The sequence below is a fragment of the Saccopteryx bilineata genome, chromosome X (assembly GCF_036850765.1).
Source record: "Saccopteryx bilineata isolate mSacBil1 chromosome X, mSacBil1_pri_phased_curated, whole genome shotgun sequence".
Taxonomy (NCBI): domain Eukaryota; kingdom Metazoa; phylum Chordata; class Mammalia; order Chiroptera; family Emballonuridae; genus Saccopteryx; species Saccopteryx bilineata.
The window spans coordinates 2240468-2261886 of NC_089502.1; the positions used below are offsets into that span (position 1 = coordinate 2240468).

The 21419-nt window shown below is 42.0% G+C and overlaps 1 protein-coding gene across 4 annotated transcripts in view; it reads left to right on the forward strand.

Annotated features, from left to right (window-relative positions):
- Window positions 1-6962: 6962 nt before the first annotated feature.
- Window positions 6963-21419, forward strand: part of ATP11C (ATPase phospholipid transporting 11C) — a 228964-nt gene continuing 214507 nt past the window's right edge. For all 4 annotated transcript variants that reach the window (XM_066248822.1, XM_066248823.1, XM_066248824.1 and 1 more), the window contains exon 1: window positions 6963-7096. In XM_066248822.1, the coding sequence (XP_066104919.1) occupies window positions 7070-7096 (27 nt within the window). In that variant the 5' untranslated portion in view covers window positions 6963-7069. The remainder of the gene's footprint in view (window positions 7097-21419) is intronic.

A 21419-nucleotide genomic window follows, 5' to 3' on the forward strand; every position in this document is an offset into this window, starting at 1 on the left:
ATTATTTTAGCTCTACATTTCTATATAATTTCTACTTCCACATTTCTATATAATGTACTTATATTGATGTTCCTAGATCTTTCGATTTTTAGATATCACTTGTTAAGCCTAATCCGGAGGGACCCAAAACATGGAAGACACGAACAAGGTCCATGGATTACACATCAAAGCTTTATTGTCTAGCTTGGCCAAGCGGCAGGAACTCCAACAGAAATCTGACGGAGAGCGCGCCAGCCCTTTGTTCTACTTAGTTTTTATAGTTTTGTAAGTGGGAAGTACAGAAGCAAAAATTGCAATTAGGAGCCCCTTACCACCATTGGTTATAGTCATATGTCCTTTAACATGATAGGACCACGTTCAATTTGCAAGCCATACATCCTTTTGGGGAAAACAAAGTTTACAAGCCAATACAATGGTAGAAAGATGTCTCTTTACATATTAAAAGGCATTCCTATATTATCTAGTGTTCATCTGCCATCTCTCTGTCCAGAGTCACACGTGTTAATCACATACATTTACATAGGAGAGGTAGTTTCCATGGGAACAAATGCCCGCAAATGGCTCATTGCTATGAGAAAAGGTTTATTTTGGCTTTTCTCTCCCTGTACCTGGCTAGCCATTCACCCTTTTCCCCACAGGCATAGTGGAATGTCTGTGGATCCATGTTTCCCTCCCCTTTGCATTTACAATTCAATGCCAAGGGCCATCCTGACTATGCCAATCACACAGTACAGGGACTATTCTCACAATTTCTCTCCACACCTTAACCCAAATCAACAAAATGTTTCTCAAGCCTCCCAGAATATTAATATTAATTTTGTAGCTTTTGGTACTTTACAACACCTGTGGGTGAAGTGGCTCAGTGGCTCCTCATCACTTATTGCCTTCTTATTATGGAAGTTAAAGATTTAGACCTCTTAAAACATCAAACTTTCCAACTTGTTTTTCCTTCATCTGACAGAAGACTTTTAATTTGATGTCAGTAAGGCAGTGTTTTCATTATTAGGATTAAATAAATGTTTTACTTTAAAGATGAGCAGTATTTTGTCATGGCTTATTTACTTTCTTGAGAAAATTTCAGTTTTTCCTGGAGGTAAAAAGTGCTTTGATTTCTGTTAGTTTGCTGTCTTTTCTATGTATCAATCACCAATTCTTCATTAATTTCCTCATATAATTGTAAAAAATTTCTGAATACTATTCTCCATGTAGTCAAACATGTCTGGTAATCTCTTAGTTAATTAAAAAATTCTTTAGATACACCTCCTATGACCCTCCACTCAGCTATTTATCTTGAACTTCCTTCCTTTATCATCTGGGGAACTCTGTTCACGTCTCTTTTATGTTTATCCCCTGTTTTCTGAGTCTCATATCTTCCTCCTTGTTGGTTTACTCTCTCATATGATGGAATGCATATTCCAGTGGCTTCCAGAAGGGAGGCTTAAATTTTATATCATTTACTAATATTCAACATGTACTCATTGCTGCTATTGGCAGGTCCACTTACCATTTACTGGAATATTAAAATATCTTCACCATTTCTCTTGGTTAGAATGCTCTCCAACTTCTTGTCTGCATATCCAAGTGCTATTTGTATTTTTGATTTGATTTTTACTTTTATGAAAATAATACATGTACATAGTTTAAAAGTTAGTTATAAGATTTGTAAGAGAAAAAAAAATAGAAGTTCTTTATCCCATTCTTTTCCATTTTCAATTTGTGCTCCTAAAAGCAAGTACTTTCCATTATTTTAGCTGTTTCTTCTGGAATTTACCTCATTTCTAAACAATATAACAACACTTACATATTTTAACTTGATGACTTCTTATTATGAAAGAAAGATATTTAGACTTTTTATGTCATTATCTCTCTAATCTCTTCTGTCTGTCCTCCCAATATAGTTCAGGAGGATGTAGAATTTGAATGAAAAATCATTTTCTCAGTATCTTGATGGCCAAACTATATCTCAGTAAATTAATTATGGTTTCTAGTGATTGTCTCTTCCCTTCCACTGTAATAAAATACCCTATCATTTCAATACTCAGTTCTAGAACCTTGTATGCCTTTGATATCATGATTACTAGACCATACCAATTCCTCCTTTTTGAAAAGCCAACAATGTTAGATCACCACATTCCCCTTTGGACTTTTGCTGTACTTCATGATTACTAACCTCATTTGCCATTACCCTCAATGTCATTAATATGAGCTATTTGGATGCCTGTAACAGGGAACCCTGATCTCATCTAACAAAGTATAATTTAAGCTAAGATATGAAAGATGAATATCAAAGGTCATGGGAAAGCATTCCAGCAGAGATGGTTGCATATGTCAAAGCTGTCAGGGGAGAAGGATCATACAGTAAGCATTATAGCTAGTGAAGATGTGAATAGGACAGAAGACTGCTTTCCTCACGATTCCTGCCTGAATATACACCACAACAATTAGGGTTATATATACTAAGGCCTCTGACAGTTTAGGGTGGAGGAAGTTAGTTTTTGCAGTTCTGTTTATGGCGCTGGCCAAAGGAAAATGTAGGCTGATGGTCAGCTTTTCATAGTCATTGACAAAAACTTCCTACAACACCTGGGTTTTCTTTAGAAACTGTGGAGAAACACTGAAAAGAACAAAAGTAATTCCATCTTTCCTTGAAAAAACTCAAGAGAAAGTAACTCGAATGTGTGTGAGAGTAACTCTAATTTCAGGTTGAGTTTGCATATGGCAAAGTATTTTACTTGCATGAATTTCATGTTTTGCTGAGCATATATTGCTTTGTATAGAATTGCATTATATAGTCAAGCAAATTAGTCTAAACCCATGAATGTAGGTGTTGTGAAATAAATTAGTAGGACATAGAAATAGTTGAATTATGATACAAATAAATTATAAAAAACATTACTTCTATATCTTAACGAATGCTACACACTTTGCTTTTAAGCTGGGAACCATGACAACAGAATGTGAGAAAATAAACAATATTGTGTGAACACTGCACAAAAATTTCCAGTTCTCTAATTATTTAAGTTGATCTGTTTGAATTCATAAGCACAGTACATTTTTCCATTTGTTTAAGCAAATTGTATACGAAAATATATTACCTATTTACAAGTAAGCACTTGCACCCCAAAATGTCTAAATTCATTTTCTATTATCTATTTTATTGATAAGGACACATTTTATTGAAAAAAATTTTAAACTGCCTGACCAGACAGTGGTGCAGTGGATAGCATGTCAGACTGGGATGTGGAGGACCCGGTTTTGAGACCCCAAGGTCGCCGGCTTGAGCATGGGCTCATCTGGTTTGAGCAAAGCTTACCAGCTTGGATGCAAGGTCACTGGCTTGAGCAAGGGGTTACTCGGTCTGCTGAAGGCCCGCAGTCAAGGCGCATATGAGAAAGCAATCAATGAACAATTAAGGAGCTGCAACGAAGAATGGATGTTTCTCATCTCTCTCCCTTCCTATATATCCCTCTCTCTGACTGTGTCTCTGCCAAAAGAAAAAAATAATTTTAAACTTATGCCTAGAACAAATGACAATAACCTCTTCCACCCACAAATTTAAGTATATAGAATAGGGCCTGCTACATAGTAGGTGTTCAATGAATTAGTGCATTAAATTATATTAGTTGCTGTGTTCAGTAAAAGCAAAATCCACAAAATACTGTATTTGAAAATAAATCTTTGGCCTGACCTGTGGTAGCACAGTGGATAAAGCATTGACCTGGAATGCGGAGGTCGCCGGTTCAAATCCCTGGGCTTGCCTGGTCAAGGCACATACAGGAAGCAACTATAGACTCTTCCTGCTTCTTCCCCCCTTCTCACTCTTCCTTACTCTCTCTTCTGTCCAAAAATCAATAAATAAAATGCAAAACATAAATAAAATAGACATATTCTGTCTCCAAATTACAAAAAGTAAATCTTTGAAAGAATAGTTAGTAAAAGCTTAGATCCATTTTGCAATAAAATAAAATATCCAAATATCTAATTAATATACATTTAATATAAACATCACAAATCATTGGACATAGCCAACTGGAAGTATATCGTTTTACGTCTTGGCGATTAAGACAGTTTGAAAATGTAAAGCCAGTAGCCGCGGCCACCATCACAGCGATTTGACCCATGCAGGTTCGCATTTGATTCGGACAGACAGTAATGAAACAATGGAGTCAAGAACTGGTGGGCCATTACATTTAATTTTAGCTTGCACCCGGCGGGTGAGAAATACACACAGTGGGAAAACACTTCCCTTTCCATTCAGGGCTCCCAAAGCCACTGACTTATCCGAGTTTCCTAGAATCAAAGGTTTCTAGTACACCAGCCTTATTCACCTCTGTTCCCCATCTCCTCTCTGCACAAACTCTGCACAAACTGGCTTCTCCTTTAGCACTCTGCCATCTTGGCTGTTTCTCCTCTCTTCCATGTGGCCTTTCTCAGGTCTGCTACACATGAGCTCCTCTGCCCCATTTTATAGTGTAGAAATCCAAACCTTTAATCCCATATACAAACAAGGAAGTCTCTGATACAAAGTCACTTATCTGAGGCATAAATGGGATTCCTCATGAGAGCACACCATCCCCATCATGCAACAGTCAAGGGTGTGGGGAAAAGTTTAGTTTTGAAAAGATCTTAGTATTAAAAGCATGGGAAAGGCTTAGCCTTAGGGTATAATGACTTTGCAGGCTTATAGCTTGTGTCCCACACCCATTGCAAACTATAAGCGAACAAACATATATCATATTTGCAGACTTTTTTGACTCATATGGAACATACGTTAACTCTCATGCATTTGCACTTTGTCAGGAATGAGCTTCTAATGCAAAGACTCAAGTTCAAACTTCATAGGGTGTTTCTGAATATTGTTTTCAGTATGTTAGTTCATTTGGTTTAGTTCAGTGGTAGTCAACCGGGTCTGTACCACCCACTAGTGGGCGTTCCAGCTTTCATGGTGGGCGGTAGCAGATCAACAAATGTATAAATAAAAAGATAGATTTAACTATATTAAGTTGTTTTATAAAGATTTATTCTGCTAAACTTAGTGAAAATCTGACATAAAGTACTCGGTAAGTAATTATTATTATATGCTTTGAGTTGCTGTAACTCCGCTTTATAAATTTTACAAAGTAAAGTTACTTGCCTACTTTATAAATCACCATTACCAGTGGAACCGGTGGGTGGTTAGAAAATTTTACTACTAAGAGAGATACAAAAGTGGGCAGTAGGTGGAAAAAGGTTGCCCCTGGTTTAGTTCATTTCTGCCATGCCCTCCCTCACACACTGGACATCTGCTAGGGCAGTGTGTTGCCTTTTTAGCTTGTCCTGTTCTTTCTCAAGGTCCTCTCCCTCCCCAGCATACTGGACATCTGAAAAATCTTCCCACATATTTTCACTTTAATCCTCAAAGTTTTCAGAATAATTTTCTAGGCCCTCTTTTCAGATGCAGTAACGCTGCCCCCAGTTTTTGAACCTGTACTCCAGCAGGTACCCCCTAACTATACCGCTACCAGCCTATTGGTGAAGTCTTTCAACAAGTTGCTGTGTCCAGTCCCTAGTACAGTTCGTGGTACAAAGTATATGCTGCATAAATGTTGAAATGAGTCTGAATCTCTGAGGGCAAATGGATGAGAACCTGTGGCCAGCAGTAAAGGCCTTTCACGACCTGAGGGGAGTCCGGTGATACAGCTGGACTCTGTCCCCCGCTCTAGATTGCCAGGAGAATTTGACACCACAAAAGTCTATGGTAAATGTAGTTAGTTCTTCTTAACGTTTATAGAGGAATCCAGAAATTATTCTACAGCCTCGGGGAAAGCCAAGAAGAGGTGGGGGTTGGGGTACCCAGTCTTGGGGCACCCAGTCTTGGGGCAATTCTAGACTGTTCTATCCCATGTTTAAATTTTCACAAATCCCTGTTCTAAAGTAGGAACCTAAAGTGTATAGGGTTTCACAATTTTCAAGTATAAGGACAGTTCCCAGAATTTGGGGCTTCACCTCATGTATTTTCTTTACATTTCCCACTGTGGAGAATCTACGGAGCGCTAATGGCCTCCACATCTAGCTGGTGCTGAGAACCACAGTTTGGCCGGGCAGTTTCAGCGGCTTCCTCAAAGCCTGTACTGACGAGTGGGAGAGCGCTGGGTCCGCCCTACCAGGTGGAATAGGGGCATGGTTAGACTACAACTCCCAGGTTGCTCCGGAAGAAGTGCGGGGGCTGCGGAGGGAGGAGAGGGGCTGGGTCTAGAATAGGGAAGGTGGCCGGGAAATCCCGCCCCGTTGCGCAGTAGCGACGCAAAGCTTGACTTTACAACCTCAAAAAGAAAGTGGAAGTCAGATGGCTTAGGTGGGAGGCTGGACGACAGAAAAAAACAGAGAGGGGACAGCCGCGTACGTGGGAGCGGAGCTAGGCGAGGATAGTGGGGAGACCCGCGACTTTCCTGATGAGGAGGGGCGGCTTTCATAACTAGTTACCCGTCTCCATTCCCTCTTCACAGTGCGCTGCCACTCCTCGGTCAGCCCTGCCGCCTTGCTGACGGAGGACGGGCTGCGAGTGAAGCGGCACCGAGGGAAAGTTAGGGCTGTGACTCTCGAACGACCCAGTGCAGTCGTGTGGGGCTGAGGCCCGGGGAGTCTCGGAGAGTCCACCCGCGCCCCTGGTGGGGCGGAAGCGCGCGGGGTGGCCAGCAGTGAGGGCGGGCGGTGGCTCTGCTCCGGGGAAGGGTGCAGACCGCTGGGGGCCGAGCCTGGCGCCAGCTTCGAGATAGGGGCAACCCCTCGTCGCCAGAGGAGCCTCGTGCTCCCCCGCGGGTTGCTGCGGGAGCGGAGGGGAGGCGGTGCCGGGGCCAGATAAGTGGTAAACGGCGGAGCCATAGCCTCCGGAACAGGCGGGGCGTGGGCACGCGTGCGGGGGGCGGGGGTGTGCGCGGGGCCGACTAAGGCGCTGGTGGCGGGCTGCTGACCTGATAGCCTGCCTCTCGTGCGCTTCGTGCTCCGGGCCCACGCCGCAGTGTGTACCTTGGACGGCACCTTCCCAGACAGCCCGGCAGAGCCCACCTCGGCACTCCCAGCCTTGGACGCGATGTTCCGCCAGAGCTTTAATCGCTTTGTAAGTACCAACGCTGCGGCTCCATGCGGGCTGGTTCGCTGGCTCGTCGGCCCCTCTTCTGGGTCCCTCAAAAACAGTTTTCCGAGGACATAAGCGCATCTGTGGCACACACCACCACCTCCTTCTGATTCGCACTTAAAGACACTGCCCCAGTGGCCCGAACAGGGATGCAGTTAGGGCTCTCTGAGCCCCCCGCTTCCAATCCCTGAAGATTTAACCCGAGCTTCCCCAAGCCGTTACAAACTCCGCCTGAGACGGGAATTGCGGACCTCTCTGGCCGAATGGTGGGGGCCAGACCCAGGGGCCTCTCGTTTGCCAGTTAGTCGAAGATGGTGTTTTATTATCAGGGAGGTGGCTTTCTTTTGTTCCTTCTGCAGGAAGCACAGGGAGGTAAACGTAAACCTGTCTCTGTGCTCCCCAAAAATGGGCTGAGGGGGCCGGGGGCGACAGCAGGACTCAGCCTTGCTTCGGGCTTGGCCGCCCGGGTAGCTGGCGATCGGAGATCGGGCAAACTTTGCAGATTCAGTCTAAACAGCTCACCTTTATGGGCTGATAAAAGCTAGGGTAATTGGCACGGTGGGCTGGGTGGATGTGGAGAATATAGGAGGTGTTACAACCCCTGCTGAGTGCCGCGCGTTGTAAGCCTCGCTGAGCACTGAACGGCCCGGTCTCTGAGCCCCTGGGTAAAGGCAAGCTACTGCTGTACTACTCTGCCCACTTTACACCATTCTCAGCACCCAGAACACGAAGTTGGTCATTGGGAAATAGCGATTTCTGCCTGCTGACCTTTGAATAACCTGTATTACTCTTAAAGGGTGTCTTAAGACTGGAGCAGAACAGGGACCATCACTTCTATGCTGCTATTTGTAGTGACTTCCTTAATTGCAAAATGAAGTGACGGAATATGATTTTATTTCTGCCAATGGTATAAAAGAAAGGATTCAAATTTTAAGTTTAGTTTTTTCAGTCCTTAGGAAAAATGGTTGAGTGCTGTGAGCTTCCAAAAAAACCCTCACAATGTACGTGTGAAAACTTGTCAATTTGGTTCCTTTTGTGCATTTATTACTAATTAATTTTTGAGACATTTTTATGGTAGGATACTATGGCTCTAATTTTTTCTGCATTTGAAAATTTCACAAGTGTACCCTACCTAAAAGAAAGAATTGTACATACCCTTTAAAAATATTATTACAGAGTGCTGCATTACTGTTTTTCTAAATGTTTACTTCACCCATAAACATGTTTTATGAAATTGGAGATTATTTGTGGCACAGAACAATATGGGTTGTATACATATCAAGGATCTTGAATTCTGTAGGAATTGGCTTGTGTTGGATGCTTTGCTATGAATCAAGTGACTAAAATTGGTTTCTCAAATTTAGCCTAGGAATGTAAAAGAATATTCTACTTCACAGTTCTATTTCACATAGATTCTTCAGATCTTGGTATGTTGATTGGGGGTGACAAGAAGAGAAAGGTGATGAACAGCTAATTGTAATATTTGGTGAGAAGATATCTTTTCACATGGCACTCTTATAGTGGGAAACAACTGGCCTTCGGTTCATAACAAATTCATTAGCTTAAAATTAAGATGTTGACATCCTCATGTCGTTTTGGAGGATTTGAACATTTGACACCAAACAACCCAAGTATTGGTCTAAAAGCCCCTTTTGCTTCTTCTAAGAGTGATCTGCATTTTATCAGAGTAGTAATTAAGCAGTATTGGCCCAGGAATCCAGGGCATGCAGTACAATTTGCAGCAGTTCTTGAGGTGCCAGCCTGCAGGTTTGAGACTAGTGCTTTGCATCCCCAACCAAGATCTTTCTGCAGAGAATCACTTAAGATAACACAGAAGTGAGCTTTGTCCTCATTGTTTCAGCTGGAATACCTGACTACTCACATTTTCCTACACAGCCATGACTATGGTAAGTCTCAGAATTTCTTCCAGTGCAGTAAGATAGAAGGTTCTCAGGAGTTGTATCTGAGGCCTAGGGCAAGGAATTAATCTGCAAACTCCTTTACATCAGGAAGCCACATGTCCTCATCTTTTGCCTGGTAGAGATAATTTGAGGGTCACTTCCATTTAAATCACTTTAGGGCTACTGGAATGCTTGTGGTCGAGGCCATGCATGTTCACATTGAATTCTGGCAGATGGTAGAGGAACTGCAGAGTCTGAAACATGGGGTCCATTTATTGAAGGCTCACAGAGAGAGAGAGATTAGCAAATAAGCAAAGGAAAACTACTTTCCGCAGTAGAGGGCAAGGGATCAGGAAAACCATCCCTCATGGTGGCAGCTGAGGAAATCAGGGAACCAGGAACTTCATCTCGCAGTGGCAGAAGAACAATCTGGGAAAATTGCCACCAAGGGAAAGCACCTATAGGTTTTCATAGAAACACATACATTATTTTCTGTCACGTGATCACAAACTAATCATGCAAAGTGCTTGCAGCTGGGAAACCAGAGAGCAAGCCTAACCCAGCTGTTTTCCCCAGTTACCCATTAAAGATTTAGTTGGACTTTGAAATTTGAACACCAGTGTAGTCCACTTTGTTTGTTGTCTTGTGATTGCTTTTATATTTCAGAAATGGGACTATGAATTCTTACCAAAATTAAGTGTTTTTTTATATATCTAAAGTGTGAAATTGACTTTGAATGTGAATCATGGTGGTGGTGTTTGTAGTTGTTGGTCACTGAAAACTAGGTACATGTTAGGACAGGGCTTTATATTTTAAACCTGACAAGGGAGTAAATATATCTTGGGAGGAGCATCATTTTTGCTTAGTGGTGTTTGTTGAATCATTTTTTAAAAGGCCATTGATTTTTCCAGGATCTCAAATTTCTAGCTAAAATAAATAGTAATTCAGAGACTTTCCATCCTAGAACCATGGCCTGATTTGTCCAGAACCAGCTCTCCCCAACCCTCTGTGTGCACTGTAGTAAAGATTCTGCTATTTGCCCAGAGCCTTGATTGGGCACATTTTTGGCACTATGCCATGGGTTAGCTGGTTCCTCAAACCCCTGCTGAGATCCCTATAGCTATTCAGAGATTGAAGAAAAAAGTCACTAGTGCTCAAACTGGTATCTTCGAACAGCTCACAGTTAAGGAAGCTATGCTGAATGGTTTGGTAGCCACTGAGGTATGGATGTCGTTTTATGTCAGCAAGAACATAAGCAAGAGTGGCATCATTGGCTATAATGTTTGAAGACCAATCTTTAACATGTTTCTTTTTGGTTTATTATTTGAATGTGTTAACAGAATGGTATTTGAATAAAAAAAGGTTATGAAAAAAAGAGTGATTCGTTATATTTTTTAAAGACATGACCTTGACATCTTTGCCATTAATAATTGTTTTTCTTTCCTTTGTATTGAATTATGACTTCCCTTTTGATAGTTTTTTTTTGTATTTTTTTTTCTGAAGCTGGAAACGGGGAGAGACAGACAGACTCCCGCATGCGCCTGAGCATGTGCCTGACCGGGATCCACCCGGCACGCCCACCAGGGGCGAGGCTCTGCCCACCAGGGGGCGATGCTCTGCCCCTCCAGGGGGTCTCTCTGCCACAACCAGAGCTACTCTAGCGCCTGGGGCAGAGGCCAAGGAGCCATCCCCAGCGCCCGGGGCCATCTTTGCTCCAATGGAGCCTTGGCTGCGGGAGGGGAAAAGAGAGACAGAGAGGAAGGAGGGGGAGGGAGTGGAGAACCAAATGGGTGCTTCTCCTGTGTGCCCTGGCCGGGAATCGAACCCGGGTCCCCCGCACGCCAGGCCGACGCTCTACCGCTGAGCCAACCGGCCAGGGCCCCTTTTGACAGTTTTGAGGTAGAAATTGGTGGATTTGGTATAGGATTTTAGGATTTATGCATAGAAGGGATGTCTTAAAAGATTAAGAATTAGATGCCCCTGAGTATAATAAAAGCACTCCAAGTTCCCAGTCAGCATCTCCTTATTCATGCATTTATTTATTAAAATAAATAATAGTAGCTTTCTGTATACAATTTATTTCCTTTAAAGGCAAATCTTAAAATGGAAGTCTGGACTAGTTGACATTTAAGAGTCAGGGACTTTTATGTTATTCTTTTATTTTTCCTACTGATTTTCCTAGTGATTTGCAATAGCATTTTCACATGGGTTTAAAGATTTAATGAAAATCTAAACAACAAGAATTCCCCATTTGACTTATTAAATGATTTCATGCTGAATCTGTTTAAAATGGGAAACCTGTTTAGGAATGAATCTCTGTTACTTGATATTTATTTATTATCAAATTATTAGTATATTAAATAACCTGAAAACAAGTTTTTGCCTTTCCCCCCCGATTTTCCTTTTACTGATTAAGCAAATAAAACTCTGAATCTTTTCTAAATACTTTCTATAAGGGTTTTCTGTTTGTTCCTTCTGTTTATGATCATTGCTCATAATTCAGCCTTTTAGTGGATAATATTGAGTGCCTACAAATCAGGTAGTTTTCAGTGCTCTTAACAAACTTTTAGCAGAGGTGAAATTCAGGCAGGTTAAGCTGGCCCTTTTCATATTCATAAAACTGCCCAACTGAATTCATTTCCTCACCTAGGCTGACAGTTGACCACCAGTTGTGCTATGAGTTCTGGGAAGTAAAGGATGGTCAGTGGCTCCTAGGATTACCATTACTAATCACCTTGTGTTTGGATGATATGCAAATAACTAGCCTGTGAGTGATTTCAAGTACTGGTTTGTTGAGTGATGGAAAAAGTCATCAAAGCTGTCTGCTGCCCAACATGGTTAGTTGATTGGTTCTTCCAAATAGGGTAAAGGCATGGGACACAAAATAAAAATACTATTATTTTCATTAAGGTAGTAGAGTTTCACCTGACCAGGCTGTGGCGCTGTGGATAGAGCATCAGACTGGGAGTCTTGACCTAGGTTCAAGACTCCAAGGTCGTCAGCTTGAGCACAGGCTCACCTGGTTTGAGTAAGGCTCACCAGCTTGGACCCAAGGTCACTTGGTCTGCCATAGCCCCCCTGTCAAGGCACATATGAGAAAGCAATCAGTGAACAACTAAGGTGCTGCAACGAAGAATTGATGCTTCTTGTCTCTCTCCCTGTCTGTCTCTATCTGTCCCTCTCTCTGTCTCTGTCACACACAGACACACACAAAAAGGTTATAGAGTTTACTGTACATGTGTAGTGCTTTCTATGGATTAATCTTTTGCACCTGAAATCCTTGAGTTTTTGCTGGGTGGGGGTCTGGTTTGGTGGAGGAGGAAGGTTCTGGGCTTCCATACAGTAACTAGTACTGTTTTCAAGTTTATTTCCGTTCACTTAACACTTTCCTTCTTGGCTGGTATAGGGTAGATCAGTGGTGACTGTAAAAGAAACATTAGCACGACTTCAGCATATGTTAAGAACTACTGCAGTTTTTTGATGACTGTGCTCAGCACTGCAGATAAGGGTGCAGGAAGTCTTATGCCAGCACAATGACAGACAGCCTCTCAATTAGTGTGGTGTATGGATGTACTCATGGTTTGTCTGACCTTTTGATTTTCTGTGCATTTATAGATAATGTTAGACCATAGATATACAGATGTGTTATCAATTTTTTCCCACATATTTTTATTTTATTTTAGTTTAGTTTAATTGATTTTTAGAGAGACAAGAAGGGGGTAGAGAGAGAGAGGAGAGAGAGTAAGAAGCATCAACTTGTAGTTCCTTCTCTTTAGTTGTTCATTGATTGCTTTTCATACATGCCTTCACCAGGGGCTCCAGCCAGGTCAATGACTCCTTGCTCAGGCCAGTGAACTTGGGGCTCAGCACCCTTGGGATCCTGTCAAGATAGTGGGCCCACACTCAAGCCAGCGACCTTGGAGTTTTAAACTGGGGACCTCAGCATTCCAGATCCATGCTCTAGCCACTGCATCACCACCGATCAGGCACCCCATATTTATCTAGTAGAATATAGGATGATTGGTGAGTCTTGCCCTGCTTAAGCAGATATTATATATATTTGCTATTTGAGGCTCTTCTGTTACATGTTTTCTTAAAATACTGTGGTGGCTGTATTTTCTCTTCCTCTTCAACTAGGTATTGGAAAAATGAGAACACTTTTCTTGATAAGTGATAGCATCAAGTAAACAGTAGATGCCAAATATTTAATTGTCTGAACTTAATTGATAACACAGTCTGAGTCAGCAATAACAGGTGAAAAATGATCAGTTGAGTAAGCAGCTACCAAGAAATTTATGAATTTAATACTGGGCTGCTATTAAGTGCATAGCACTGAAAATAACTTTCTTTCAGTGGACAAAGTACTATACTTAATCTAAATGAGAAAAATAATACTTTTATGCTTACTTAAGTAATAAAAAAAATTTGAGCATTTAAGGCTGATTTTCCATTAGCCAGAAATATTATTTAGTACCTCAACTTTCTTGCTCATTAATAGAAAACTGTAATTAATATACTGTCCTCAACTTCTAAAATTGTAAGCAAATCTGTATTCTTTTTATTAAAGTCATGCATAAACTTATATTTTCTGTTGCCACCAACACATCAAATATTTTTTGAAAATCAAAGCTGCATGTTAACTCTCCAAGAGCTGTTTATCTTTTCACTTTCCGTGGTAAGTATGCATTATTTGGATTCAGGATACCATTTATTATTTGGTGCTAGGAATTTAAGATACTTTCCTCTGTTTGCACCCACATGCCATCAGCTGGGTGGACACCTATAGCAAGAAGGCAGAACAAACCGGAGGAACTGAAAAGTTTGAGGTATATTTAAGCAATTTTGTCATTAAAAGAGCCTCAACCTTGTTAAAGAAAGGTAGCACAAAACTTAGTTTTGACATTAACCACCCAGCTTGGGAAACTGGGCATTATAGCTCATATACATCAAAGTGTGTCTCAAAATATGGTTCTTGGACTACTAGCATAAGATTCATCTGGGATGTTTATTATTATAAGTGCAGGATTTTGGGCTGCCTAACTACTGAATCCAATTCTCATGTAATAGATCCCAGGAAACTGCTTTTTTAGCAAGCACTCCAGATGGTTCTTTGCTTGACTAAAATTTGAAAGTGCCCCTATGTAATAAACACTGCTGTATTTACTTTCTATGTATACTGTTCACCTCTCTGAAGTTTATCTGTAGATTGAACATAATGATACGTACTTCACAAGGTTGATAGATATTTTGTAGACTATTCAACACTATCAGGTGTGTCAAAGGTCCCCAAACCACACTCAGGTTGATGGTTTACTGGCATATCTCACAGGACTCAGCACATAGCTACACTCACAGCTATGATTTATTACAGCTAAAGGCTAGAAAGCAAAGTCAGCAAAGAGAAAAGTCACATGGGGGCAAGTTGGGAGGAAATGAGGTGCAGCTTCGAATAGTCCTGTTCCATTGGAGTCACATAGGTTGTGCTTAATTTCTACAGTGAGTGACACATTTGGTGACATGCTATCTATCAGGGAAGCTCATCAGAGATGCTGTGCCCAGAGTTTTTTTGGGGAGTTGGTTACATAGACACCCTATACCTGATATGTGCCAGACTCCAAGAAGGAAAACAGGTATTTACCATAAACCATGTTGTTTGCACAAATAATTTATACAAAGTGAGTTTCTGTTATCAGTTAAGGCATGGGGAACCTTCCCCAAATCCAAGTCCCTAGACACCATCTAGGTATCAACTTCATAACCGGGGATTTGTATGTGTGTGTGTGTGTGTGTGTGTGTGTGTGTGTGTGTGTGTGAGAGAGAGAGAGAGAGAGAGAGAGACACACACAGAGAGACAGAGAGAGACCTAGAGAGGGACATATAGGGACAGATAGGAAGAGAGAGATTAGAAGCATACATTTCATATATACCTTGACCAGGGACTATAGCAGACCGAGTGACCCCTTGCTCAAGCCAGCGACCTTGGGTCCAAGCTGGTGAGCTTTGCTCAAACCGGATGAGCCCGCACTCAAGCTGGCGACCTCGGGGTTTCAAACCTGGGTCCTTCCGCATCCTAGTCTGATGCTCTATCCACTGTGCCACCGCCTAGTCAGGCACAAGCAGAGATTTTTAAGAATAGCAGTCTCAAACCTGCTTGCTATGTTAACTCCTACACACTAACGTTATGAAATACTGGTATATTTCAGTGAGGAGAAATGACTTGCCCATGGTCATTACGCTAATGAGACTGAGAATTTTAGCAATCACTAACTTCTTTTCATTGCTGTATGTAGCCATGCTTCTGGGTTATGAGTCATTATCTTTCAGATTGTTGAGCACATTTACTATTTGTCACAGCAGAAACCTGCTGGTGAGAAATTGATGCACCCAGTGGGGGAGTGAGGAAGTATTGATGTTTCTTCCAGTTTAGTGTCAACACTTGCTGGTTTCCTCTCTGGGGCATCACCAAGTTCAAGGATTTTAATTTTTTCTGACTGCTGCTGCCCCTAACCCTTCTTGTTACATCCATTTACCCATAGTTTCAACACTCATATTTATCATTTCTTCATCTTATTCCATACATGGCTGTAAGCTCATAGGCAGCTGATTTAAAAGTCTTCTTGGGAAACACAATTCCAAAAAGCAAGTATACTAAAGAGCATTTAATCAAGGATAACTATATAGGAAAAACTGCCAAAAGAAAAAAAGTAAAATTCTTGGACTAATAATGAATTTTGTAGCAATATTTATAAATATTGTTTTATTCTGGGATTGCTTTTGTGTTTCCTACTTAGGGAAAACCCCAGAGATATCTGTAGGGAATAACAGCTGTGTTAGGCTTGCTCACTTGTACTTTTCATTATTAGTGTGTGAGCAAGTGGCAGAGCCACGTGTATTTGGAACCTATGTAAAGCTACAGGTACTTTCCATTGGTGCGGATCAGTTGCCTGCCACTGTGAGGGACAATTTTCATGTTTGCTCATCTGCTACCACTAGAAGAGGTTTCCCCCAACCTCTTCAGTCATCCTTCATTGCAAGAATCTAATAAACAGGAATGGCCCAATACTTTCCAGCTCTATAGTTTCTCTTCCATCTTCCCAAAACCAGAGTGAGCCAGCAGGCCTCAACCACCAGCATTACAACTGGCATAGTGGGTAGGATTCAGATCAGATAGGTATGGAACTGCCAACACCCTTGAAGAGTGGGATAAGGAGTGGCCATTTTTGAGCATATGGTTCCCTGTGGCTACCCTATTTAGGACTGGGGGCTGGGTATTTTTTATAACTCTGTGAGCAGAAACTGAAAGCTCTGTGTGAGAGGCCAAGCACAGCATCAGCAGGAACTGGAATGACTGTTGGAGAAGGAGTTGTGACTTTGAGAGATCCAGTTTACACTAGAAGCCAAACACTGGCAGTGGCAGTTGTTAGAGAAACAGCTACAGGTTCAAGAGCTTGTTTCATCTTCAGGCCAAGAGCTGGCAGCCACAAGAGCCAAAGCAGTCACTGAGGAAGGAGTGCCAGCAGAGTGACTCTGAGTCAGTGGTAGTAGGTTTGGGCTAAAACTGCCATTGGCAGAATCAGAGCTCTGCTTGTGATCACCCAGAAGATAAAAACCCAGCAGCAAAAAGTGCCTCAGGGGCAGGCACAACCAATTCTGCATGTAATTAAGTACTCTGTGGTCCGTCCCTATATTCAGACAGGTTTGATGGAGTTAGGGCCGAAATTCAGACAGAAACCCACCGAGTCTTGGGTAGCTTGGTTGCTATGGTTGTGGGACATAGGGGTCAATGAAATCATGTTCTCTGGAGCAGAGATGGAGAAATTAACCACCATTACCACTCATTCCTCTGTAAGGCAGTGTCTTCAGAACTGCCATGACCCAGGAAATCATACCCTATTAGAGTGAGTGATGGCTGCCATTTGTATGGTCTTGGTAGAATGTTGGAGACTGTTGAGGTCGGTGGCAGTCATATACTGAGCTGCTGCTGGTCCTTTGAGAAACTAGGTGTAATGAATGCTGCTTTCAACCTGATGTTCCATGGGCCAAATGAGTAAGCATTTAAGGCAGAGATGAGGAATCTTACTCTCTGTAGTATCTTATCACTCCTTTTTGGGTCACTAGTGGCTATCTTGAGACCCTTTGTAGGGCAGCCCATCAACACTTACACAGACAGTGGCAGATTTGGGGGAGGTGGAAGCAGCATGGAACAATAAGGCTATGCGGACTTCTACATAGCCCCCCTCCACAACTAACAAAAGAAACAAGCCTGTAAAAGTTACCTAAACATTGATTGGGTAGCTTTGATTACAACTGGGACAGATAAGAAATTAGATGGCAGGTCTAATAGAGTCCTGATAGAGCTTTGGTGGCAGCTTAAGCCAGAAAAGAGATTCCAGCCACTGGAAAAGTGGGGACAGTGGGTGGCCCCAGCAGCTGCCAAGAAAATGTCTGGCATTTTCACAGCATGGTGGCAAGATTATACATTGGAGGCAGCTGCCAATAAACAGGTTGGTGCTTGGGTTGCATAATTGCAAGGTTATATGATGGAGACAGCTGAGGGAGAGGAGGATCCACAAGACCCATTTTTCCAATTTGAATAGGAGCAGGCTGAGGAACCCTTCTAACAGGGATGGGCAGGGGCTGGAGGCCCCATTGTGAAATTGTCAACCCACTGGTCCCCTTCTAATGTCCAGCGTGTGCTGGCCTTAGTACAAATAGGTTCATTTTCAGCAGCAGCAGCAAAGAGAACTATCAAGGTGACAGAGGCCTTGAATGTGTTTGACCCCGCCAGGCCCTGTGACCTTGGACCTCTGAGGGGTTTGGATAGGGCTGTGGCAACAGTTAGAGCATTTATGGAAAGACGCTGAGGTCCATTATCAAAGAGCTGCATGGCTAGATGCTTGTAATGGGCCTTCACCTTGGGTGATTTGTACAGACAGCTGTGTTATGGACCGATCATTGAGCAGTATAATGAATGGATTCTTGAAGCAAGGATTGTGGCAAGAATGGGGCATTGGTTCCCTTGCTGAATGGTCATGCTCCTTGTAGACAGTAATGAGAGACCCTGATGGGGGGGTGGTCCTGGCACCTGTAGAGGCCTCCTTCACCAGGAACCTGCACTCATCCAGTTGCAGTTACGCACCAAGGAGACGTTACTCAAGCCAGGCTTTAGGTGACAGGGTAATGTGTTCCTGCCTATACCAATAGCCCTCCTTAAAGTCCAACAGCTTCAGTGGACGTAGCCCTGGACTGTATAGGCCCACCTACCTATGATGTTTGGCTTTGTTAGCACCATGGAGTAGGGGCTAGAAGTGGACCTCCAGTTAACTTCCTGGGAAAATAGCACCTGGCCACCTAAGGTGGAAGTGTGTTATTCCTTGGGTGGTAGGGGAGATGTCATTGTGAAGGGCACCTTTGTAATTATTGTCATTTTTGGTGTAGTTTGTGGTGTTGCTGTAGTCTCTGTTTATGTAATGTACCTCACTCCTCATACAGGGACCATCACGGAAGATACCTGTCATGTAGATTGTGAGGCGAGAAACACTAAAGGGGTGAGTATAGGGAAAATGGCAGTTAGGCTTGCTCACTTGCACTTTGCATGATTAGTGCATGAGCACACCACAGAGCCACATGTCTATGTAGCTTATATAAGGCTACAGGTACTTCCCTTGGTGCAGATCACTTGCCAGCCACTGCAAGGGGTCGTTTTCCTGTTTGCTCACCCACTGCCATGAGAAGAGGTTTCCCCCTGCCTGTTTGCTCACCCACCATTGCGACAGTCTAATAATGGGAATGGCCCAATGCTTTCTGGCTCCTCAGTTACCTTTATTGTCTGCCTGAATCCGACGTTAACCTCCTTGGCTTCAACCACTGGCATTAAACTATCGTTCTAGTTAAAGTATTAGCCTTTTTTACTGTTATCAGAAAAGGGAAATTAATTTTTTTTTATGATTTGGGTAAGGAATAAGTCAGGATATCATACTGGAGAAGCAGTAATCCTACAGATCAACAGGGAGCAAAAGCCAGGAGAGAACTGTCACAAATAAGTAACAGATGGGTAAAGCAGGTTATGTAAGCTACACCTGTAGTCTAAGCAGTGGGATGTGTTCTTTAACCTTCACAATTAATGCACTTTGCACTAATGTCGATTAAGGATTCTATAGTATAGTGCACAATTTACTTTGGCTTCTTTTCTGAAAACATTCCTGTGAATCACAAGCTTCCTTTGAACATTAATGCTCTACTTGGTGCTACAGAGGTATGTAAGGCACAGCCCTGCTCTCTGGTAGCTTGCAGTCTCTTAGAGACAAGACAACACACAGGACCAACCTCACAACGCAACAGGACATCAGTGCCATCCTTTTGAAGGCACACACAGTAACTGCAGCATACATTCAGAAGAGGGCACTGAATCTCACTCTGGGCCCAGTGGCTGAGGAAAGGATTTATAGAGGAGGTAGCATATAAATTGGCTGGTAGGGAAACCAAAGGATTGACGTTCATGGGATTCGGAGGAACGACTACCTCATTACAGGCAGAGGCGATTACCTGAACAATTGAGTATTGTTTATGGCACTTACAGCAGAGGAACCGGTTACCTTAGAGCGCATAGGTTCCAACTCTAATCTCAGGAGACGGACCAAAAGCTTGATATTCAATGCCTTATTTTTCCTGTGGTGAAATTTAGAGTTTAAAAAAGAAAGCACTAAAAATGGATATCAGGTGGCTTTCTGTCTCTACAATGGTAGGTATAGGAATCTTCCCACACATGCCATTTTCTGAAATCTGTGATTCGAAAGATGGTGGTCCTCAATCTTCTGATTTGGTGCAGGAAAAATAAGGCAGGAACTGAGATGGAATAAGTATTTGGAGTAATATTTCATGACACTGCTTATATAATATTAAATGACTAATTCTTTAGTTAGCCTGCTTACATATTAAGTGCACAACTTCAGAAATAATTGTTAAATTCAATGTCATGATGCTTTCTCCCTGTTTTCTTCTAGCATTTTATCATTTTAGGCCTTATGTTCTAGTCTTTAGTCCATTTTAAATTGATTTTTGTGTATAGTTTAAGGTAAGGGTTCTACTTCATTTTTTTACATGTGAGTATTCATTTTTCCCACATTTTGAAAACTATTTCCCTATTGAGTGGCCTTTGCACCCTTGTCAAATCTTTTGAGCATATAAAGAGAGTTTATTTCTGGGTTCTGTATTCTATTCCATTGATTTATATGTCTGTCTTTATGCTAGTACTACATTATTTTCATTTCTGTAGCTTTATAATATGTTATGAATTCAGAAAGAATAAAGTCTCTAGCTTTGTTCTTTTTTTTTGACGCAGAGAGAGAGAGAGAATGACAAATAGGGACAGACAGGCATGAATGGAGAGACGAGAAGCGTCAATTATTCGTTGTGGCTCCTTTAATTGTTCATTGATTGCTTTCTCATATGTACCTTGTCTGGGGAGCTACAGCAGACCGAGTGACCCCTTGCTCAAGCGAGCGACCTTGGGCTCAAGTCAGCGACCTTGGCCTTCAAGCCACTGAACTTTGGGCTTAACCCAGTGACCATGGGGTCATGTCTATGATCCCACTTTCAAGCCAGAGACCCCGCACTCAAGCTGGTGAGCCTGTGCTCAAACCAGATGAGCCTGCCGGCTACCTTGGGGTTTCAGCCTGGTCCTCTGCATCTCAGTCTGATGCTCTGTCCACTGCGCCACTGCCTGGTCAGGCTAGCTTTGTTCTTTTTATGATTATTTTGGCTATCCAGGGTACCTAGACATTTTTTATGGATTTTACAGTGGATTTTTCTAATTCTACAAAACCCTTTCTCACTTTTTGTGTTCATGTGCCACAGGACATTTCCTTTGTCTGGTAAACTTGCAGTCAGTTGCCTAAACTCTTACTCATTTCTCAGAGTTCAGCTTACTCATCACTTCCCCCAAGAAAGCTGTTCCTTATCTGTCCCTCAGAGAATGCCACTTTTCCAGGTTCTTATAACACTATGGACCTTTCTTTTACACTCTTATTACAAGGGCTTTACATTTATATATTATATATATTTGTTTCCTAACTTACTTTGTATCAAGTTTCCCTCTACATGGTAAGTTCCATGAAGATAGAACTATGAATATATTTTATTTTGGCTGTTGTTAATGCCTCAGTGCCTGACATATAATATATGCTCAATAAATATTTGTTTAATGAATGAAATATGATTCTTATCTGTATTTCTAATCTCATTTACCATTTATAATCATAGACTTTTAGAGCTTGACTGAGAGATCAAATTGTTCAGTCTTTAGATGTCATTCTTGTATTAATAAAATTATCTTTGTTCAGACTTTAGAAATGAAGCCATTTAGGCTCACATGCTATGTTTTGTAATATATATAATATCATATC